The sequence below is a fragment of the Nymphaea colorata genome, chromosome 1 (assembly GCF_008831285.2).
Source record: "Nymphaea colorata isolate Beijing-Zhang1983 chromosome 1, ASM883128v2, whole genome shotgun sequence".
Lineage (NCBI taxonomy): Eukaryota > Viridiplantae > Streptophyta > Magnoliopsida > Nymphaeales > Nymphaeaceae > Nymphaea > Nymphaea colorata.
In genome coordinates, this window is record NC_045138.2 from 41,299,587 (window position 1) to 41,324,194 (window position 24,608).

At 38.0% G+C, this 24,608-nt stretch overlaps 2 protein-coding genes and 1 non-coding gene across 3 annotated transcripts; 1 reads left to right on the forward strand and 2 right to left on the reverse strand.

Annotated features, from left to right (window-relative positions):
• Positions 1-290: 290 nt before the first annotated feature.
• LOC116263181 (flowering time control protein FY) lies at positions 291-16,726 on the reverse strand. The gene is made up of 17 exons (XM_031642809.2): positions 16,277-16,726; positions 15,026-15,117; positions 14,126-14,194; positions 13,905-14,009; positions 11,999-12,094; positions 11,833-11,915; positions 11,677-11,748; positions 11,503-11,600; positions 9,092-9,151; positions 8,946-9,006; positions 8,770-8,857; positions 7,570-7,633; positions 6,213-6,291; positions 5,860-5,949; positions 2,763-2,839; positions 1,753-2,612; positions 291-699 (listed from the first exon to the last, which is right to left on the reverse strand). The coding sequence occupies exons 1-17, from the start codon at positions 16,470-16,472 to the stop codon at positions 592-594; spliced, it is 2,298 nt and encodes a 765-aa protein (XP_031498669.1). The 5' UTR covers positions 16,473-16,726; the 3' UTR covers positions 291-591.
• Positions 16,727-18,219: 1,493 nt separating this feature from the next.
• Positions 18,220-18,292, forward strand: TRNAK-CUU (transfer RNA lysine (anticodon CUU)). Its single transcript has one exon. It is a non-coding gene; the product is annotated as a tRNA-Lys (tRNA).
• Positions 18,293-20,285: 1,993 nt separating this feature from the next.
• LOC116263240 (E3 ubiquitin-protein ligase DIS1-like) lies at positions 20,286-24,460 on the reverse strand. The gene is made up of 4 exons (XM_031642903.2): positions 23,909-24,460; positions 22,354-22,597; positions 21,134-21,520; positions 20,286-20,766 (listed from the first exon to the last, which is right to left on the reverse strand). Exons 2-4 carry the CDS (start codon positions 22,567-22,569, stop codon positions 20,446-20,448), a joined length of 924 nt encoding a protein of 307 aa, XP_031498763.1. The 5' UTR covers positions 22,570-22,597; positions 23,909-24,460; the 3' UTR covers positions 20,286-20,445.
• Between the last annotated feature and the right edge of the window lie 148 nt (positions 24,461-24,608).

The window sequence follows — 24,608 nt, forward strand, 5'->3', positions numbered from 1 at the left end:
CAGATTTCAAGGTGAGTGGACTTTTACCTTTGAAACTTAAAAACGATTTCCTTTAACCGCCCCCAGAAAATATACGTTCCGCTCTCCGTTTTGAAGCATCCAAGTCAACTAAATTGTTCATACGAAGTCTACCAAGCAAGGACGCAACTTAACTATTATACCCTGTTTTGACAGTCAGCAGGAGAACGTGTCGTCCAAAGGATTTTGAACGCGCTACCTCTTGGTTAAGTTGACCCGCTCTGTCGAATGATGTATGTTACAGATGAAAACGAATCGGAACATTAGCTAAGTTACACGAAGACAACAAAAGACGCACATTAACTGTTATCCTCTGCATTTGACAGTCAAGCTGGAGAATGTGTCGCCCAAAGGTTTTGAACTGGCGACATCTTGGTTAAAGTCGACCAGCTCTGTCAAACGATGTATGTTACAGATGAAAACGAATGGGAAAGAAAAGACCACATTAGCTAAGTTACACAAGACAAAAAGGGGAAAAGGAAAAAGAAAAGAACTAACAACTAAGGCTAGTTCTTGCTTTTCTATTTCTTTTCTTTATATAAGAACAAAAATTGGCCATGAATATATAATGGCTTATGATGTTGATCCACGTGAATGAGGTGGTGGGCCAGGAGGAAGGCTGATGTTTGGAGGAAGAGCCATGCTGGCTGGGCGCATGTCCATCATGCTTGGAATTCCTGTCTGCACGAACGCAACACCTTTGTCGTATAAGATACATATCCACAACCAATAACAAAGCACTAGCATAGAGAACCAAGCATTGCTTGCCAAATCATGTTAATTCTCTATCACGTACATGAAATGGAGCATAAGCAGAAAAGAACCAAGACGGTAATGAGATTCAGGTTAAGAAATCTGCAGCTGGTCTAGTACAGAACTACAAAACAAACGCTGCAATGAAGTGCACGTCTCAAAATAGTTTGCCATTTCCACCTTCAGCAGGCAAACCAACCGAAAGAGGCTACTCTTTGCTTCCGCTAGTGTGGACGGCTGTCTTTCAGGCCCCCAGTGAAAACGGTGAAAAGAAGTTTAAGACGGGCTACAACATCCTGAAACCCTGATCGTGAATTATCATGTTGGAGGACCAAATAACACGGCAGATTTGTTCAAACACTGGATACAAGGTGGGTGCTGCTGAGATCGCGCACCCTTGATAACACTGCAAAATCTTCCACTTTGACTTTACTCTGTAGAAAGGCCACAGTAAAATACTGGGGCAATCAAGAAGTTCTCATATTTTATTGTCTCATATGAACCATTAGGATAGCTCTCTTTCAGTAACAGAGCAATGTATGGTCCGTCCCATTTAACTTACTGTGTGCAAAAAAAGTTTGTTGTTTCTTGTCTTAATCTTAATAAGCCTTGTTATTGATAATTGTAGTACTGTTAATAACTTAATGCGCCACATGAGTCCATTTTACTCTTGCCCTTGGTCCAATAGAGGTTTGAACTCCTTGATTTGATACCATACTTTGATTTTCACGGTTGTTAATTCAGCAAAGGACGCTGCCATTCAATTTCATCAAACAAAGGAAAGCCCGACTATTTGATATTTTTGACGCTGGATATCAACTTCTCCAGACAGGACCCACTCTAAGAACACATCAGTTGGTTCCACCTGTGCTAGTAAAATTGGATATGGATATGCAATAAATGCATAATAAACAAATCTACTCCCTCTTAGTGCATGATGGGACATAAATTGACAATAAAAAGCACTGATTCTCAAAGTACCTGGTAGGCGTTAATCCCTGGAACAGGTGCCAGTTGCCCAGATTGTGGTCGGCTGAAAACACCACTAACAGCAAATGCCTGCCCTGCAGCAGTGCTTGATGTAACATGTGTATTCGTCATTCCACTTGAAAAATTACTAATTGCAGGTGGAACACTACTACCAGCCATTGGGCCTGCAATAATTTGATTCATGCCAAGAGGTGGCTGTGGCAATTGAGGAATCTGAGTGGCTGAACTGTGCAGTCCTTGTCCAGGCATAGCAAGAACAGGTGGGTAATTGTTTGACTGCAAAGATGTTGGCCGGGGTAACACAGAATCAGAAGCTGACCCAGGCATTGGTAGTGGAAGTGAGACTGACATTGATTGCATGGACATGGATAGTGCATTAGATGGAGTGCTTGCAGGCACTGACAGAGAAGGAAATTGGATGGGTGGAGGACGAGATAAATGAGAAGGATGAGCAAGCAATGGTAATTGTGAAGGAGGCTGCAACTGAGACAATGTTGTCGGAGGTAGAGGCATCATAGGTGGTTGAAGCGGTTGATGCTGGTGTTGTCCTGGTATCTGTTGAGGAACTTGTGGGTATCCTTGTTGGGTAGGTTGTAAAAGTGATGGGTGAGGTACAGATGGAGGATGCGGTGCTAACATGGGGTTTGATACCGGAATTGGATGCCTTTGTTCTCCTTGATCTGATCCATCAAGGGGCAACATTGCAAAGGGCATTGCAGTCCCAACACCAGGAATTGTTCCATCACTTCGAGCAAGCCCAGCTGCAAACGGTCCTGGAGTAGGTGGGGCATCAGGAACTGGGAAATTACCAGCAAAACGACCAGGTGCTGCTGCACCTAGTTCTCCAGAACCTGATCACAAGTCACCAGTTACTTAACACACAATCTATGTGATGGAGTCTAAATCAATATCAAACAATATCTATGCTGATCAAGAAATAACCAGGGCAAGACCATTATCCAGACATCATCCAGAAGATTATTTAACACTTCTAAACGTACCAATGTTATGTTTGTCACGAGAAGGATCTCCAGGCCTATTCCGACACCAAAACTTGGTTGTGTGGTCATTGCTACCACTGCAAAAGAAAAAGGACAAATGACCTCATAATCATCCATTTTTCAGTAGCCTTGAACGGTGTCCCAGTACTCAACTGAAGCACAATCGAGAGATGAGAAAAACAAGTACTTAAAAAGCCGTCTAACTATTTACTTATGTATTCACTTATGGAGAGCAAGATTCTGTTCATGATATATTTATATGGAAAAAAGAACAAAAAAGAAGAATCTGGAGTTCAAAAATGAATTGGATGTGTTATTTAACTCTGGTTTCAAGTCCAATTCGTCACACAGAAGGCTTTGCATTAAAGTCCTTGAAAAAAGAGCCACTGTATAAGGAAACACTAGCCTGTCTCCTTGCCATGAGGAACACATAACACACCAGAAACTGCAAAGGCCTAACCCAAGCTAAATAAGTGCTAAAAATATAGTAATTTAGTTTGACATGAAATAGGAATTTTTCATTGTTTTATATGGGGAAGGCAAATGCCTACATACAGCATGTGGCAAAGAACTAAAAGACCGAACCTGGCTCTTTGAAATGAGTTCTCAAAAACTTAACCATGCACAGCCCACAATGATTAGTAAAATCTCACACTTAATGATGAAAAATGCTCCAACTTCAGACCAAGAATTGCTTTGAAGGCAAGTACAGTTGTTGATTAGACAGGGGGAAGGCAAGTTACTGTGCCTATCTTGAAGCAGTTTACAAGTTTTGGGGGTGTGACTGGGCGTTGTATCACATGGAAGCAAGTATGGATGCAGGTGTCCGGAAAAATTAAAAGTAAAACAAAAAAAAAATTGCAGATTGCAAATCAAACCGCTTTTGCAAATTGTGATAAAAGAAACTTTAAAATTAAGGATGTAAGATGTTAAAAGAAACTTTTCATAAATTGTAAAATTAGTCTCCCTGGAAATTGTTAAGAAAAGTTCTTAGGCAAAAAGAACATCCATGTTTCAAATGCATAGGGCCCTACTCCTGTCATCCATTCCCTTTTCACTGCCACCCATGGTCAGTCGCTGTTGCTGCCTCCACCACGGGTAAATATGCCCTCCTTCATCTCCCCCCACCAACCCCCCCTCCCCTACCCTTCTCCCAGAAAACCATCCTTTTCCTCTTCTCCCTTCTTAATGCTTTCCCCTCCTACTTTCTCCTCCCCTTTTTTCTTTGTATCTTTGGAAACATTGCCTTGTCCAAGCAGCACCTACACCAGTAGAAGCATTGCATTGGGACTGGTGTGACACCAAATTGCACACCCATGTGATATAGCTCTCCTGTATCACTGTAGCTTGTAGGAAACCACTTGTGTCTTACATTATGGACATACGGTATGAACAAGGTTTGTTAAAAAATACACAAGTGAGTCTAATAAAATGTGCCTAAACACAGGGCCTCTTTTTCATGTAGGCAGCATTTTTTAACCTTCCCAAAGTACACAAAATATTTCTTCTGTTTAAAATCTTTATGACTATTGAGTTCTTTGAGGAGTACAATATAACCTCAAGGTTTATTTGTTTTGTTCTCATTTTAAGCAGTTGGAATGGCCTCTGTCATTAGGTTTGAATAATTCCTCGTGAAAATACGTCTGCTATTCAGAGTAATCCAAATATGAAACTGGAATTTCATTTTCCTAGCTAATATCAGCTTCCCATGAACCAGATTATTAGAATCTACCTTTTCCAATTTTCTAAAACGAACACTATAGTTTTATGAAAAATTTTAATATATATCTTATTTTGGACCCAAATGGCATGAATTGCAGCATGCATTTCACAACATTGATATAGACCAGTGGTGTGCAAGTATAAAGTGAATACACAGTACAGCAACACATAAGCATCAGATCGCTAGAATGGGAAAGGAATTAAACGTGGACAGCAGCATGAGGATCAGAATAAGGAAGCCATTGTTCCAAAATTTAGAATTAGAAAGGGAAGCAAGTAGCTATTAAGCAAGTGATGTTGGATCATTCAAAATACTAATAAATTGGTACAGAACTGAAACTTAATAAAATGAAAATGCTATGTAAAAAATGGTAGGCCAGTATATTTTAAAGTAAAATGACCAGGAAATCAGGATTCCAAACAACTGGAACTCAATCATGTGATTTCTCGTGTAGCAACCTAGGCATTTCATTATCACCCACCTCACGAAATTTCTCCCCATACGTATCAATGATCATCCACAAATATCGTTCTCAGGTTTTTATGGATGATCCTTTTCAGGCATAATCAAGAAGCCTGTTTTTCTTGGAAAAATCTGCAGAATCCAAAATGCAACATATATACAAAATAAGAAAATAAAAATTTGGTTTTTTACTAATTTTCATACAAAAACATTGATCACATTCAAAAGATCTAATAACAGGTGAAAATAAATCTCAAAAAATAATCTTTTTGGGAGAAAATGGAAAATGCAATAAAATTTAAAAATGTGTTTTCTATTATGGTTTTTCTGTAGTTTTTCCCATTTTAGTTTTTTGTTATTTTCCAGTGTTCTTGATTTTTTTGTTGAAAAAGGCCAACATATGTAACCGTGCTCGTGACATATTTAGCAAAAAAGTTGACAAAGGAATGCACTCTCTTAAACTTCAATTATGTTACCTTTGAGAGTGGCTCAATAAGCTTGTACTATTGTGCCACCTTGCATTTTTTGGACCAATTTGGAATTCAGCCACCCAAACAACCGTCACTATGAGAGTAAAATTCAAGTACTACATTTCAATCATCATGCATGTCATCAAAATGAGACCTTCTGTTTATAATATGCCTTCAGTTATAATGGGATGATTCAATTAGAATAGTAGCATGCTTGGCCAGGTGACAAATGAGTCCATAGCCATAACTACTTTACTAGTATCTATAATGGATTAAAAAACAGTAATTAATTCACTAATTGACAATGATTACCAGAATAAGTGTGTTTATCGGAAGGTAAACAGAATGCTTTACTGAAAAAATAGAACATCATCAAGGACAAGAGATAAGGTCCGCACTGAAACTTAAATGTCTAGATCAACAAATAGAAGTAAAGCAATACCTGCAAAGGAGATAGCCAACAGGATGCCACGCAAGGTCCCAGACACTATTTTCATGTGCATTATGTAATTCAACTTGAGGTGTTTCATGCCTGCTCAATAAAATGCAAAAGAAACGTCTAATAAGGACCTGAGGTAAGCAACAAAGCTTAGATAGCCAGGCAATATTGATAAGTTCTAAAAGAAACAACTAAATGCACAATAAAATGAGAGCTCATAAGGTGCAAAGGAAGCCACTGCACCAAAAAACCGTGCATCCATATTTCTTGCAGCCCATACAGGAAAATTAAAGAGAAAAGGCTAATCATACAAAGATTTCGTTTCAAAAGTTTTCTTAACCAAGAGATGAGATTACCCCACAACCCAATGGAAGATGGAGCCATCAAAACTTCCACTCACAAAATACTCCTCGTGGAAGGGATGCCATGCCAAAGCTGCAGAAAAGTGGAGAATATTGTTGTAACTTGCACCATTACAAATTTAAAATCAAAGGCCCAAGTACATGCCTTGGACAAGAAGAAGAAGATCAACAAACTATAACTTTAAGCGAAATTCCATGAAGAACAAATATTAAGCTGCATATATATATACTGGTCAGATGACAATCTAGTAGACGGATCTGGACATAGGAAAAGAGCATCCAAACCTGTTTTCATTTTAAAGTAACTATCAGCAGCTCCTGGATGTGAAAAAACATTGTCTTAAGACTTAATTGTGCATTTCCAATGCTTTCTTAGTCACCAACAAAATTTTTCCATTTTGTTTTTCCTAGAAAATTTCTTCCCATCTCCTAATAATTTTCATCATTTAATATATCGTCCCATATCCGACATGGGTAAGCTTTCCTTGGAAAATCATTACATAAATAAGATGTTCACCAGATCATTTCCTACCTCACAAACAAAGAGTCCATTGGTTTAAAGTATAGCTATCCCCAGCAGGAAAGGAGCAACATTTGTCATTTGACATGAACAGGAATGTACAGTCTTCCTATACAGAGGGACATGAAGATTCAAGGACCAAAACATTACAGGATACAATTAGGCAAACTACTCCTTGTATGAGTTCAATGCTGCATACAGGAGCCATCAAAATAAAGTGTCAAAAGAATCAATCAAACAAAAGGCACAGATGGACGCAACACTGCTCCTGCCTGGGAAAGTGGATCAAAGAAAGGCAGCATGCTTCTATTATGAACAGAAGGAAGCTTATGACTAGGTTAGATTTTCATCAATCATGCCTCCTTGGTCAAAGTATTGTGTGTGAAGTGGATGTGATAAAGAAAAAAAGGGAAAAGTAAAATCTCATATTGGCCCAATTCAATACAACCTTGACATTCTGTACATAAACAAAGGCATACAAAACTAATGATCTCCCACACGCACATTTACACATAAAGTTTCTATTTTAAGAGACTAGTTTCGAAACCGCTTATCATGAATTTTACTTTTTTGCTTTTCATAAATAATTTATATATATTTTTAAATAATTCACGTGAACTGTGAACCTAGCTACTTTAGCGTTAGCATGTCCCAAATTCTTTCTCTTCCTTTCATCTGTCCCAACCCTCTCCCTATCTTGCGTTTAGGTTCAATGCCATGTTTCTCTTATCCATGCTAAGTGCCATATATCCATCTTGTAATGATTCATTCAGAAGACTTTTCAGCCACCATGGCAAAGCAGAGGCTTAACTAATACAACAGAATATTCACCTGTCACATCTTTACGATGCCCACGGAAAGATTCAAGCTCCTTCATGGCCCTTATATCATAAAGCTGCAACATCACAAACAGCAAGTCGGAAGTTAATGGCTATAACCTGATAATAATGAAAGCAAAACTTAAAAAAATTATAATTACAATTAACAGGAAAATGTTGAATCTCGAATTTGTAACAAAAAATTGCTTTTACAGAAAAGAGCCTTCACCCCAACAATTCTTTGTTGAAACTTTTCCCTTGTAAACGTAAATAAAACAAGAATAAGGAAGGAAAGTCAGAACAAGTATATTAGTTTATACTTTATATTAAAACCATCACAATCCAGTATGTCAAGCATAGCATACAGCAAGTATAGATGTAATCTGACAATGAAATACAGTGGAACAGTGCAAGAAACAAAAGCACATTTACAGTATAAAAAAAAAAGTTAACTTGCATTCAGATCCACAATGCCATTAGTTGTGATTACCATGAACAGGGCTTCTCCAATGTTGATGAATGGACTTAAATGGGAAATGGGCCAACCTAGCGTGGCACCAGAAATACCAAAAGTGCTATAGCAATAACAATGTCAACATTGTGCGACGGATTAACCTATGTTTCAAGAAATACGTGTATACACTTGCTTTCTATTAATATATACAGCAAATCTTTGCCCTTGAGAGGCGACACACAACCTAAAGTCATGTAACATACATAACAAATATTATATCTGAATCCTAAGCACTTGTAAAAGTTACTACGTATTACCATTTACCACCCTTGTTTTTGAGAGCTGGGATGGGCAATACATTCTGGGAAAATGCCAAAAATAAATAAAACACTAATTTCCACATTCACAAATGCTTATTCAGAAACCACATATAGCAAAGAAAAAGATATTCACGAAATTCACAAGCAGCTAACCAGCATTTCACTAGCCAGCAAGTCAACAAAAGATTTCTACCAGATTGCTCAAATAGCTCAGAAAGTTGCTATGAGCATCCACTCTTAGCTTGAGTATTATTAATTTATTTTATCTATATTCATATAAAAATTGAAAGGCCTAACAGGAAAACAAGTCAGGATAGATTATAGAAATGCATCCACACCACGGAACTGAAATTTATTATAATAAGCAGGAAAAGTAAATAACCAAAGTTAAGGTATCAAACACATAAGAGGAACTGATGGAGGAAGCATCATTATCTACCTTAATGATCTGGTCTTTTCCAGCTGTAAGCACCCAATTTCCATTTTGATTCCATTTGACACAAAGCACAGTGTTCTTGTGTCCATGACTTGGAAGACGAACAAGAAACATGTCAATATTGTCTTGCAAAATCCAAACTTAAAAGAATAAGAGACTGAACGCATGATGCTACTTACAAAGAACAGAGTTCTCTCCCTGTTTTTGCATCCCAAAGTTTCACAAGGTTGTCTTTTCCACCTAAAACAATATACAAGAAATAAGGAACAAAATTTGGAATCACATAAAGCCATCCTGAGGCAAAAAATCTTCACATAATATCTACCAGAAACAAGCAAGGACTTTGTTGGGTGCCAATCAACACTCTTCACATCCCATCCATGACCTGCCTGAGTTAAAATCAAACATCCGAGATTCTTTGGTTACATTTTGTTTATCATAACAAAGCAGAAAGAAGATAAATTATTGATAAAGAAGGTGTATCCGCAAGAAACTAAATCTAATCTCTAGAAGAAGGAATGTAAATCCGCAAGAAGATTTAATCCATTTGAACATAAAGAAAGACATAATATAATAAAAAAACCTAACAATTGATAACAGTATACATATAAGTTACACAACAGTAACAATACATATAAGTACATAACCATACTGACGTGTACACATAACAGGTACCACAATACTACAGTCTACATATTATATAAGAGGCTAACAGTATATACATATAATAGGTTGATGCAATCCTATATAACAAGTATAACACATTGTATAACGGTATATACATATAACACGTATTACACTACATATAACAGGAATAACAAATTGTATTACAATACAATTTAACATAATAGTCTACATATATAAGTTTATAACAGGTATAACAAATTAACAATACATAAAAATATATGATACAAGTACATACTAATGTATACATATAACAGCTATGAGATATCCCAATACTATATAACAAACTAAGTGACTAACAGTATGTAATATAACAGTATACATATAACAGCATAACCAGCATAACAATACATAAAAATACATCATCAATACAACATAAAGTACATAACGATATATACTCAATTAAGAAACTTTATTTGAAAGGGACTCAATAAAGTAGGGGTGATCCCCCAGCCTGATTTCTCCATAATTGAAAGGGAATGTGACTTTTCACTTTCCCGTGGACTAGGCATGTTGGAGCCTAGGCCAGCCTAAGCGCCAACACATATCCCGTCGCCAAGTAGAGGACTTAGGTGATGGGTGTGGACTCACGCTTAGTCCATGCCTAAGCGAGGCCTTAACAACATAGGATAATAGTTATTATACTTTTCCCAAACGCACATCTTAAGTTGGTACAGAAATAAATATTATAGCAAGTTAGCAACGATTAATTTCATACTCATCAAACATTTTGCTTTTGAAGGAAAATGGCAAGAGGCATAAAAATCTCAGGAACCTCTCCGGCTAGAGAAACATATAACAAACACAAAAAAAAAAGATCAGTTTCCCATTAGTTAGAGCTCTACAAGACTTCAGAAATCTGCAGATTAAAGGGCTCCAACCCTTTAAGAAAGGCACATGATGACTGGTGTAGTCCCCTTGTCTTCATGATTGAAGAGACCAAAAGGTACAATATAATATGTATCAACAAATACAGGCCACTACTACTAATACTTGTTGCTGCTAATGGAGCTAATATTCACATTAAGCTCGCTAGAGCTGCTGAAACATTCCTTAGATCCTTTTTATGAGAGATTCCTTGTTGAACCAAAGGTGTCACCTCTACCCAAATGCATCCTTTCCAGATATAGGGATCCTCACCATATGCAAGATATGGCCAGCTAAATCTCAAGGACAAAGACTATCAAGTATCAACTTGCCAGAAGATGCTGCCAATAATTTTTGGCAGAGGAAACAGCTATGCACGTAGGTTGGAACTGCAAGTACTTCCTACGGCTTCCAGCTTCTATCTTGTTCTGTTATCAGGTTTGTGATCTATCCCACATTAGAAATCAGAAATCAGCTTCTAAGAACTTGAGTTTTCCTTCGGCTGCTGTTGGCCAATACCCTAGAAATGGAACAGGAGAAACATTTATGACCATCCAGTTCCTCTAGTGTTTGCCAAAGTTGTGGGATGTAAACATGCAGGTAGCAATGGCAATTGAGTGTCTCATTTCATACAATTGTGCCATCATATTAACCCATCATCATTGGCTGCCATTTAGACTTTGAGCAATAATATGGTCTTTTTTACATCCCAAAAAGACACATAACTTGCCTGAACAGACACATGCTCTCACTGCATAAATATAAAACTTTGAACTTCTTAGGGCTTTCATGTTAAAAAGCCAACAATAGCTAATGTGTATTAAAATCTGCCAAATAATAATTTTTACATTTTCTGCATGTATCTCTTTAGCAATTTTACATTTTTTGACAATGACTCCAGAACTTCGAGTGAGAGATTGAATGCATAAAGAGATTCTCATTTCCAGAATTTCTTGGCCGTATAGATGCACATGTTGTATGCATACAAAAACAGACTGCAAGGTCCTTACTAGCAGAAAAAAAAATTGCAAAGAGTATCCATTTTTCAGAATAATTAAACATGAGAATGTTACTTTGCAATATACCAATATCAAGCAGCAGAATACTAAGGAAAAAAAGGAAACTTGCTGACAGATTTAAAAAAGAACGGTTGTCCTAAAAAGTGATTATCCAAGGCACGTTTACCTGCAAGTGACCTTTCTTCTTGGCAACGAGCAAAATCCCATACTTTGACAGTGGTATCATCAGAACAGGAGCAGAATTTCAAATCTGTTCTTGAAAAACTAATTGACAGAGAAAAGTAAATTATCGTTCAAGAAATATAAAAATAGGTGAAAAATGATTGGCCAAATGACGAACCTCAAATCACGAACAGATTCCCTATGTGCACTTTTATTTGCCTTCACATTATTCATGTTTGTCTGCCAATACCTGCAGAAAATATCTGTGGTTGGTATTACCAGCCAAAAGGTGCATTATCCAGTTTGGAGAACTAAATTCAAAAACAAGATTTACTTGATTGATCCACCATCATCACCAGTGACCATCCAATTTTCATTGTGGCTCCACACCATGGATCTGATTGCTTGGTCATGTGCCTATTGAGACATGCAAATACTGCATTAGAGCATAGTAGCGAACAAACAAGCAGTGGCCAGAAATGGGATGAAACACTTTGCACCTGCAAGATCATCTCAAAATTAAAGGACTGGCCATTCCAAAGAGTAAATTCCCCACTTTGAGAGCCTGTGATAAGGCGCCTCCCTGTAGGTGTCCACTTTCGCAAGTGAAAGGAGGAGAAGGAAGAGGAAGAAAGATAAAATCAGCAACATGACCTATAGAGAAAGAGCCTATAGTTGAAGAAAATAAAAAAATAACTCAGTCATCAGAGTCGATCTGTACAAGGCAGAAAAAGTTATTCAGATTATGGAATTCTAGCACTCCTTACGATTCCTTCTGATCAATTGTTCTGCATGCACCAGTTTGGTAACAATCCCTGGAACCTCCATAACATAGGAAAAGAAAAAGAATGTGCAGGCTCCCAAGGAAGAACAAGCTGATTGACCTAAACCTACTTCATTTAGCACTAATGTTTACAGACTATCCAACCTTGAGAGTGTTTACATTAACATATCCAGAATGATTAATTTCCCATCCCAGTTGAAACTATAATTACCAATATTACAAACAGCAAGGTTTTACTCAAAACTTCTTCCAAGACAAGCTTTTCTCAAGAGATTATCAGCAAGATCTAGAATTTTTAAAACTTGAAAGATATCATAAAATAGATAATACACAAGAGATGACAAAATAATGTGTTTTCATGTATTTTCATTAGAAAATAAAACGAAACATAGAAAACATGCTTAAAATTATCAAAGTAATATTTTGAAAATATGGAAAAATCATGAGATGATATCACAATTTGATTCTGGTTACATTTTGATCATAGTAACAAAAACACATTTTTTCTGAAAAAAAAAGGCATATAAAACACGATAAATAAGTCAGCCATTTAAAACTTTTAAAAAATGCCATCCTTTTCACATTTTTTTAATGCCAAACTTGTTTTCAAGGGATTTTGTTGCGATTGAACTTCATCACTGATAGCTATCCAATCCTTTGAACCAAAAGGTTGGGAAATACCCATCCTTCCACATATCTCTAGCCCCTGATTTCTCGGTAAATCAGTCCCAGGAGTAGTAGCTGAATCTTTGTCTGCTTCCCCATCTGAGTGTTTTAATTTCTGGCTATGCCTATTTAAATTATTTAAAAAATCCATAATGCCCATTAAATCCAACAAATCATATTTTATACTACCTCCATTAAGACATTGTTGTTTTATTCCCAATTCCAAAATTTAATATAATTTCTCTTTGGATGCAACTATTATTTCCTTCCATAATTCGAGATATTCACCAAATAAGCACAAATTTCATTTATTAAGAATTGTGTCAGTACATAGTATTACATTTTGACTGTTTGATCCTGATAGACACCAGTACATATATGTATCTTCTATGGTCTTAGTTAGATTTTGTATTTCCACCGAATACATGATATATTCTTGGCCTTTAACTTCTAGTGTCTTTTCACGTGATCTCAATGATAACCTCTGAAGCGAAATATTGAGCCCAGAATGCATGGCTGTACCCTTCTGTTTCATTGTGTACATATTTTTTGCCGTGCCAGTCAGACATGGCTTGTGGTGAAATGGATGCAGGCCTTGTATCTAGAACTTATCTTTTGTAAAAATGTACTTTCCGGCTAGATGGCTCTGAGGCTTGTGCATGTGTTTTGGGGATTTGACAACCCTCACTTTTAATGTGAATATGTTCTCCAGAACTGATGTATAATTACCACTTTTTTATATTTGCTTTTGCTTTCGCCCTAGTGATACTTTTATTATGATATCTTTAGAAGGAAAAATTTTGGTTTGGAAACCATCTAGGGCAAACAAGCTTTCCAATTAATGCCCCAGAAGACCTCACCAATAAAAACTTGAAAACAGTACTTGTGTTTCTTGTGCACAAACATAATTTCACATAACATGCATGGAAAGGAATTGATATTAAACCAAAACTTACCAAGACACGGTTGATTGAGCAACGATTTTTGTTTGTAGATGCATGGACAAATTTAGTTGCAAAACTTGTGGCAGGATTATCAAGGTATGCAATTGGTGGCAACAACTGCAAGAAACAACATTGCATAGAATCAAAGTTCAATAACATAATGTCTGCACAAGAAGACAATAAGTAGCTTATTCATTCGATTTAGAGATCAACCAAAGGTTAACTGCACTAACATCTATGGCTGCAGCAGGAGTAGGCTGCAATGCAGTTCGATCTCTTATATCCCGCTGCCACATTCGACACTGCAAGAAGACTAAAGTAACTTAGTATACATTATTTGACATTTGAACTGATTGTGCTTAAATGAAAATACCAAAGGCAAGACACGGTAACCTCTCAACAAGATTCATGCACAGCAGGACAGCACAAAAAGTGTTTGATTCTTATTGTTGCTTGTTTTCAAATGCCAGATACGATCAAATGGCCAAGCTGGAACATAAGAGGAAAATCATACTTTAACCCATAGCCACAAACATCATTTTCGGGTCTTTAACAATGAGGTTTTTCTCGAGTATTTTTCGATCAAGGTATTTTTCTCAGAAATTTTTTGGGAAAATCTTGGTAAATTTTCGAAAAATAAAAAAAAAAACCCAAAAATTAGGTAAAAATAAAGCAATGACAAACTAAAAAGATTATAAGACATTAAAGAAACAAGATAAAAGGATAAAAGTGATGCCTTAATGATGATAAAATGACAATAAATAATTTAAGTTTAAAGGTGGATTATAAGAAGACATTAAAGAAACAAGATAAAAGTGATGCCTTAATGATGATAAAAATGATAATAAATAATTTAAGTTTAAAGGTGGATCCATGCTGTCTCTAACATTAAAAAAGAAGAAATGGAAAAAAATGGAAAAAAACGCAATAAAAAAAAATACACTGAGAGGTGCACTATGGCTTCTCTTTGACAGGTTACTCGTTGCTTCTCTTTGAAAACCAATAGTTAACAAAAAATACTGCCAAACTCACAAAGTTGACCTGCCAAATCGTGCCTTGACAATGATTAAGATACGTCCCAAGCTATGCTTTTACTCATTAAAAACTAAAGAAGCCAAAGTAGAATGGTTTACCTGCATGTATCGAACAACAGTACTTGTATAGTCAACAGATCGGCGATGCACAAGCTTCCTAATTCTTTTTGCAGCAAACCCATCCCCATGTGCTGAAACAACAAACATCAACATTCATATATTTCATGAAGACAATTTCTAAAATGAAGTCAATCTGCGTTAAAGAAAAGGGCCATCATAACAGTAGTTGTCTACCCTCCCAAAATCCGTTTAACATGTCATCTGTGGCATGGAAAAGGAACAGCGGAGTTCAGGCAACTTTAGCTTATCAAACTAATCAATGGTCACACAATAACTATTTTGTTTCATAATAACCATACTGATATAGCACACAGTTTCTCTGACAACCTGCAAATGCCATCTTTAATTCTTTTTGCAATAAATACTACTAGTACTGATAAGCCATACATGCACATGAAACCCTTCTCCGCTAATAATGAGTACTTAAGGAAATGCAGGCCTTGAATAGCTCAACAGGCTTCACCTGAAACTTGCAAACAGTTGCTATGACTGCTTTCTTTTCTAAGAACATCGACACTGATTCCAATCAATCATAAACAAAAAAACTTGCCCAGGTTCACGACATTTGGCAGTAGAAGCAAATTTCCAGGAATGCACGTCCATGAGCAACAGCGATACTTTGCTCTCCGTATGTTACCGGACCTAATAACTTACGAAAAAACGTTCTTATCTTTGTTTGTAGACAACATTAAAGTGCATTGGAACATTCCAAGCAAACTCTAAACGTCAGCATCCTTTTAGAACTCCATCATACACAACACAGAAAGGATGAATCCTGCTGATTATCCACGCTGACGGACTCCATGTCGTTAGCCCAAGATGACCCATTCACCAAACCAAGGCGGGAATCAACAAGCAGCGAACAGAATTCTGACCTCCTTCTGGCAATTTGTGTTCAGCCACAAACCCACACACCCACTAACTATCTAGACGGTTAGGTATGAAACAAACGGTGTCCCCAACCATTTAGACGCTTAAAAAAATAACAGGACAAGTTTTCGTGAAACTTCAACTTTAGAGCCTAAACAATGAAAACACAACGTCAAAGGTGCAGGCGTAGTCCTTAGCTCGAACCAATTCGCATTCTCGTATAGTTCCCGCAGCAGACCGAAACAAAAACTACGAAGCTCAACAAACTACTCACCGCTAAAAGGAACCCTAAACCCTCAGGCCACCGACTACTCACAGGCAAACAAACATTAAAACAAAACAATCAGCCAGGAAACCAACCATCGTACGGGAGCGGAGCATTCCCATGCATATAATCCCCATGAACCGGCCCATGGCCCATCAGCGGCATCGGCGGCCTCATAGGCATCCCGCGGTGAAAATCGCCACCGGGCTGATGCTGCGGATGCATGTGTGGCAGTGGCGGAGGCGGCGGCTGCTGTTGCTGCTGCTGCTGCTGCTGGTCCCCGTACATCATCTTACTCCCCGGCGCGCTCTGCCCAAAAGCTATCTCCGTGAATACCTTAAATCGCCGGGAAATGGAGCCAGAAGTGCGCCTCCTTCATCAAACAAATCTTCGCCTGGAGTGTCCACAGATGCCCAAACCCTAACCTGAGAACCAGAGGGCGGATACCCCAATGACACCGCCTCTGAGCTCCGCCGGAAGGCAGAAGCAGAAAACTGGGAAGCAGAAGAAGAGAATAAAGAAATGCGGAAACCCCCGGCTTTTGAAGGAGAGATTTGCCGGGCCGAATCCTACGTTTGGTATAAGCACGAATCAGGCGAGCGAACGCGTGCAGAGCCCGGCTCGCAGGTGAGCGCGTGCTTGCACCGAGCCCATTCGTTAACTAGATTCAGTGTTGTAGCCCATTGCGACTAGTAGATTAGTCTCTTAAAAAGTTTTTATTATCAAATGAGAATCTTAAATATATATATATATATATATATGTTGTTAACTCCGTTACTGACTATATAAACATATATTTCTGCTGTAATAGGTGATCGCAATGTATATGCAAAAAAAAGAACGGAAATAGGGGCGGAGGGAGGGCGGGCTCGCTTGAACCATAGCCTAGAAAAAAAAATTATATTGAAAAAATCAAATAGTTTGGTTCAACCCGTCATTTCTCTTGACCAGACCCACAGACCGTTTCATTTACCCCTAAAAAAAAACCTTGCTCCGCCCCTCAACAAAATGTAATCGAATGTTTGGTATCAAACACGATACGGCAAAAACGAGTTTTACTTAGGAACAAGGGACGCCTGAAACAAGACAGTCTTTAGTCTATTATAAAAACAATGTGTTCCATCAGCAATCAAACAAGAATTATACGAACTCTTAATTTCAAACAGCAAGGAATTGGCCTAATGACGGACGACTTGCTGGTCAATGCGCAGTCAGCATTTCGAACTCCACCAATGCCCATTCTCATCCACAACCATAATCTGCAAATAAACTCGGTGATTTGGGCGATAATTAAAGGCATACATACATTTTCAACATCGTTTCGAAGAAATGCTTCGGTTTTGTTAAATTTCTACCAATTTTCACCATTAACTCATTTGGTACTAACAAAAAACAACTCATTTTAATATATTTAAACATGTATTAGTACCATTGATTATACTTGAGAAGGCTGACAAAATGATATCAAAATAAAAAGTTGTTTATGTTGAATGTATTTTAGTAATTTTATAAGTAACCTTAGTCATGAATAAGCCTAAGTGTCGCACCCATGGTGCCCTTTCAATTTAATACATGTGGGTACTACTCATTTATACTACAAGCCGTGGCATAAACAACACTCAAAGCAAATGAGAAGGGGATGGCTTTGCATCCATGGGCAGAGAGGGAAGGGGTGCCGGCAAGGGCCTTGAGTCTTCTTTTAGATTTTAAAAACTTTAAAAGATTTATATGTAAATCTAAAAAAAATTAGTTTAATATATATATATATATATATATATATATAAATTTTGAAAATTTATATTTCGACACCTATAAAAATTTTGAAACTATAACCCCTTTGACAAAATATTCCTCCCTGTTCACATCTTTCAATCACTAAGAATAGCATAGCGTTTAACAAAGGTTTTTTCTGAAACCCAAGTATACTTTGACGTCTAAAAATGAGTATAATCATTTCAATCGACGAATATATCAATGTGTTTAGTTGTTGTAAATTTTTTGTTTTAGTTATTAATGCGTGATTGCGGGTATCAACGCAGCCCGTCTAGCTCAGTCGGTAGAGCGCAAGGCTCTTAACCTTGTGGTCGTGGGTTCGAGCCCCACGGTGGGCGCCTTTCATTTTTTTTTGAGCCCTGTGCTCTTTCTTTAGTTCGCTGAATGCGTTTTAAAAAAAACTTGCATAAAGTTTTGAGAGAATAAGTTTTACCTATCGTCTATTTTAATCTCAAAGGAAGTTATTAGCCTAAAAAGATGAAAGGTGAACTATTTTGCTCCACCTTGTGTTTTTATAATTCGTGTCTTACTTTCCCTGATTTTCTTATTCTGGTCCTTGCAACGGCATCAACCCTTCATTTACGATGTAAAAACGCTTTATTACTTCGTTGTAACTTTTTTAGGCAGAAGGGTTTCGTTTTATCACCCACTTCACAACTCTGAGAGGGAAGAAACTCTAGAGATTTGTTTTTCTGATAAAAGTGGAAAACTAACTCCACTTTTACCAAATAGTGGAACCATAGATGCGCAGTTGACTGCATCTTGTATGTACTTGTTTCTTTTTTTATTTAATTTTGAAGTGATTGAAGGTTGCTAGTAGAATTTAGAAGCGTGAACTTTTGTTGGAAGTTTTTGTTTCTTTTTTTTTGTTGGAAGTTTTTGTTTCACCCTTCACTTACCCATTTCTTTGATTTCATGAAACTTTTGCTTTAGACATTCAAGAGTTAACCGACAAAAAATTTCTCTCAACATCAAAGTTCTACTTGTTTAGGTGGAACTTTAATGCTAGTACTAAAGTTCCATAATGGCTCCAAAACTTTTGATCAAATTTGAACTAAAGTTCCATCTCATTAAAGTTTCATGTTTATTCAAACGGGCCCTCAAATGTGTTGAATGAGTCAACAATCTCTTGGCTCCGCTTACATCCCTTTGACCGGAGACATGCGCTGCCAAAATTGGCCAACCCTCTCGGACCAAGTTGGTCAAAGTTTGTTTGGTGCGCTCAAATGGGGACTATCATATGAGCAAACGGCTCTGGTGGTAGACCAAAATGAGATCTCTCTTCATTAGAAAAAAACAGTATATTTTGCTTCCTTAATCCCAGGAAATACTGCCTTAAGAGCTCTATTCTTTTTTAATAAATGTGCTCAACTTCTATCGGAATAATAAAACGATCTTATCCTCCAATATATTTTGTTTAAATGCTTACTCTATATGCAATTACAACAGATCCAAAGTTCAGCTGGTTTTTGTTGAACCACCACATGATAGCATCCAATCTCTAACGTGCTTGCTTGATCCAGATCCAATTCCATTTGCATCCCCAAAGTATACTTGGAACAGAGGTATGACGTTAGAGTTTTACACTCTAGATTAATGACAAAGTCTGGTTGCAGGTAAATAATTGCCCTCTACCCGAGGGTGATGTTATCATCGCATTACTGCAAAAGAAGAAACTGGAGCAATCTGTCGAAGACAAATCACCACTTTAAGGAGAACTTGCATGATAAGCGTCAGTTGGTGTCACCTCATCTCCCCATTCATGATGCAGGAAAGATACAGAGAACCAAGAGCAGATGGTCGAAGGTAGAAAATCTCTTTGAAAAAAGTGATCTAGGAAGGTAGAAGATCTCTTATAAAAAGTTGATTTATCACAGATCAAATGATCTTGGTCGCCGTGCACCAGCATCAATCATCTCCATGAATTTGCCAAATGTCAAATGGATCTTTTCTCATTTGAGCATATAAAATTGGATTGAAATTTAGCACTGGACTGACGAAGGGTACTGAATTCCGGCCGTGGTGACAGTAGGAAAATGATTGAGACATCATACATAGACAGATACAAGAATGCGTCCAGACAATCATGCAGGCCCAACAGCAACAATGCTCATATGCGTGCATCCATGCATGTACGCATGCACAAGCATAGGAAACATGACATTGGCAAACATGTGCACAGGCATTCCTACCTATAAGCGTGGGCGCCACCTCTGGCTAATACCAAACCATGTGCTACCAAAATAAACAAGTTGACAAGAACACCAAGTACAGGAAGGAGAAAACATGGCAATAATACTTAAACAAAGAACACATAGATATACCAAGATCTGATCCATAAACTGCAGATATCTTCATTGATGAAAAACGTGCAACCTACAGTCAATACAGACACATGGTCATCTGATAAAGCAAAGAGTCTTTGCTTTCCATGTTCCTTAAAATTAACAAAGACGACCACATCATGAGATATCAGGAAATCAACAGTCCTTCACTGTTCTTTCCATATCCTGCCTGTTACTCTGAGCTTCAGTTCCTTTCTGTCACCACCTGAGAAGAAAAGGGCCATGTTTCTCTGTATGATCAAGCCATCATAACTGTCTCTAACTTTCCTATGGCTGTCCCTGATGCTTCTGGGAACCCCTTGCCAAACAATCTTCCTCCCATTAGCTCCAACCTCCAAACTGTAACTGTAATTCTTGGCCTCATTATCGTCCCCCATGAAACGGAGAAAGGCGATATAGACAGGTGCCATCCCTAGCTGAAAAGCCTCAAAGTGCAGGCAAAAGTACTGTCCAAAGCAACTGAACACCTGGTTTTCCAAAGACCAAAAAGCAAACAAAAAATGAGGAACTCATTATGAGAGGCCCAGTTTATCACAAGCATAGATTCAAGCAATGCATAGACATAAAACATATAATGCACGGGGGATTTTTAGCTTAACCTTGTAAAGTCACGAGAGTTATGTGACAAATTAAAGGCTTTCCAGGTGATGACATTTTCTCAATCTCAGTAAGGTCATAGATGGGAGCTTTATGGGCATTAAAAAAAAAGTGCACAATATTTAATGATCCAGGGTACATTGCACATACACGGACCTCCAGAAATGTGATCATTCACATAATCAAGACAGAAAAGTGAAAAGGATAAGTTTCCTCAACACCTCATGAATAACATACCGTAAGCATCCAGGTAGCGTTCTCAACCTCATGTGGATTGGACTTCACATATCGATGGTTGAAAGTGCTCCCGTTATGCATATCAACTTTGTGGTCATCTTTGAGATGTGCTACCAGTGACGGGATATCACCAACAACAGTGCACTCAGAACCAGCATATGGGCAGTTATAAGGTCTAAACGAACATTGTGACTCGTGTTTTAGCTTGCTGTAATAAGGATATATGCCCATGCATCCAAAACTCTGATACTTGCAGGGCAACTCAAGAGAAGCAGCCACCTTCTCTAATGCTAGGCACCTTATGTTCCCAAGTTCATGTCTGCATGTTGGACATCTGTTGTGGACCCTGGGTTTGCATCCAGAACACAACGTGTGCCCATTTGAACACTGCAAACAGAAAATCCAACTTTTCAAGGTCTGACAAACATAAGTACAAAACCATAAGAAAAAACCTTCTTACTGTTCACCAATCCAAAGCATCACATATTCAAATATATCGGACGATTATCCTTTAAGCAATCTCAAAAGTAGGCATAATTTTTAGTGATGATCAGATGGCATTTCATAACTAACTTGCATGTTTATCTGTGCTAATCATGCAAAAATCCAGTCATGTACTCATCCCAGATATAAAAGCAAAGGGAAACACAAACACTCTCACCATAGCATTCTGCACGTCTGGCAACTCACTTTGGATAAAATCTAAAAGTTCATTACCCCAATACGTAGAAGGACATAAGACCTCGAACCTAGTACATCAATTATATTCTACTTATAACCTCAAAATGTCTTGACCCAAACATAAAGAAACCCTGACCACTCCCGAATGAAAATTACCCTGAAGAAACCATCTTCTTAAAATTCCAGGAGTGCTCAAAATTTAGGAAACTGCCAACATGCACTAAAAAAACTCGAAGTTGGGTACTTCCTATGCCAACATACAGTAAATCAAAACATTTTGCATTGTTTTCTGAGACAATTTTATTCAGGAACAATGGCTTCTCGAATGAACAATATCCTTCCAACGCATGATGGCAATCATGACAGGTAATACAGGCACCTTACAGAAAGAATACAGAGGCAGAAGGGCAATTATATTGCATACCATACAGCCTGTTATATTTTCCAATTATATTGCACAACATATAAAATGACCAAATTTATGCAGAGAGCTTCATTTGGTATGATATATAAAAGGAAATCATTTTATTGTGCCAAACCTGGTGTATGGGAGGATACATGGCATTCAAGCAGACAGGGCACTCTAATAATTCACGCACACTACTCGCAACGGTGAGGTTCTGCTTTGGTGCAGCTTGTGTAATAGAGTCGTTCACAAGTTCATTGACCTCAAGCATGTCATCGTTCTGAGGAAGATCAATGACCTCTGGAACATTCTCCCGTACATCATCCAGATAAAGACTTACAGAACCCATTTTGCACTAACGATGTCAACCCTGTTATCTGGACCAGGAAGATTGGAATTTTTAGAAAAATGGTAGGAGATATAATGCTTTAACAGATTTCCCAAAAATGCATCTTCACGAGCAGATAACCATATCAGCTACATAAGAGGAGAAGAGGAACACCAAACAGAGCATGAACCACATTCCTGGTGATCCTACGGCGTCTTTGCTACAATAAAGAAAACAAAAGAAGAGAGAATTTTGTGATGTAGTCATAAACCAAGAAAATGAACGGAAATTTTTATAAAAACACTTTTGCGATACTTCTACATTAGCCAGTGAGCAATCAGGTTCTTAACTCTACAAAGAAAGGGTACCAGCGTGATCCGTTCTTACGTGTGCTGAAACCCTGGTGATTGTGTTGCTGATGAAGGAAAAAAGCAAATTGATTGGGATCATGGTTCTCTGCAAAATGGTTTCACTATACAGGAATTAATCTGAGTAAGGGTAGGCGTGTTTCCCGTTCATCTATGCCCAAAATAACAGCGGACGGCGCTCAAGTTCAGTATATCTTAATTGTTAAATACGTCACACCAAATCTGGCGCTGCATTCATTCGTCACCACGGGACCCTCTTGCTTCAGACAAAATTTCTTTTATACGCATCCGTTGTAGACTTCAACCAAGAGCTTGTACTTTTACCAATGAATAAACTGTCAGAATGCTAATGATTTTGCAATTGGTTTGGACTAAATTTCCACACAATGGCAGAAGCCTGAATCAAAATCAAACAAACTTAAACTTTCTTTTGAAATAAAAACAAGTGAATATCCTCCTGAGTTTTAAAAATGGTGGAACACATCCGTGATAGAAGGATCAGAATGTGTCACGAGCAACAACGGAATCACATCCATGAAAAAAAAATAGTCAACTCAGATGACCAACTGGTTGAAAGAGTTCCATATTCCCCTATGAAGGGTTGCATTTCCCGTTAACTGTTTTCCGTCCATGGAAACCTCACTGCCTAAGAAAGCATCCAAGGCAAGAAGAAAGAGACTCTTATAATTTAAAAGCAACATGGCAGTCACAAAAAAACCAACGATCAGAAGGAAGAGAACAAAACTTATAACTTCTCCACCAAAGGAAGAAAACAAGAAAGAAGAAAATTTCTGCCATGAAACAAAAAAGAGCACAGCATCAAATTGGAAAGAAACAATCTCCATAAACCCAACGCGGTCTTCACAGTTAGCACCAGAAGCACCAAAATAAGAGGAGAAAAGAAAATCCACCAGGGTCGTCGAAGGAAAACCCAGAATGACCCGGGAAAGATGATAAATTAAACGAACCGGAGAAGCCTAGACACCACGTACCTCGATTTACTCTACAGGACCATTACAAGAAACCGATAGTCTAATTATCCATGATCGGGACCATCGCCACCCAGAGAAAGAGGCAACCTAAACTGCAGAGAAGAAGACAGAAAACAAAAGAAAGGAAGAAATTTTCTCAAGGGGAAGGAATCCCAATAAATACGAAGGGGGCGGCTTTCGCTTGGATTTTCAGAATTCGAAATAAAGCCGTGCGGAGAGAAGATGAGGCGGGGCGCACGAAGGAGAAGTGCGCCTCGAGAGACCAGAAAAGCAGGATCTTTCCGAATTTTGATCCCTCTCTCTCGCTTGAGTTTTTGAATGGCACTGAGGTCTAGAGAGAGAAAGTAGACAAAGATGGTAGAGAGCAAGATAGCAAGAGAGAGAGAGAGAGTTGGGCAAAAAGACCGAGATGGGTACACAGAGAAACAAGCGACAGAGGGCTTGACAAAGAGAGAGAGAGAGGAAAGAGGTGGGTAGAGATGGAAGGAAGAGGGGAACTCGGGAAAAAGAAAACCAGGGAAAGTGTAGAAAAAGATGGCCAAAGGGAGAAGCATGTTCATTAATACTCTGGTCAGATCTCACTCTTTGCCGCGTTCAGTTTTACTGAGCATGATATTATTTAATTCTTCTTTTTCTTGCTAAGAATTTTTTGGGAATTTAGTCATCAAAGACTGTACTTTTTGCTCAGAACCGATGTGAT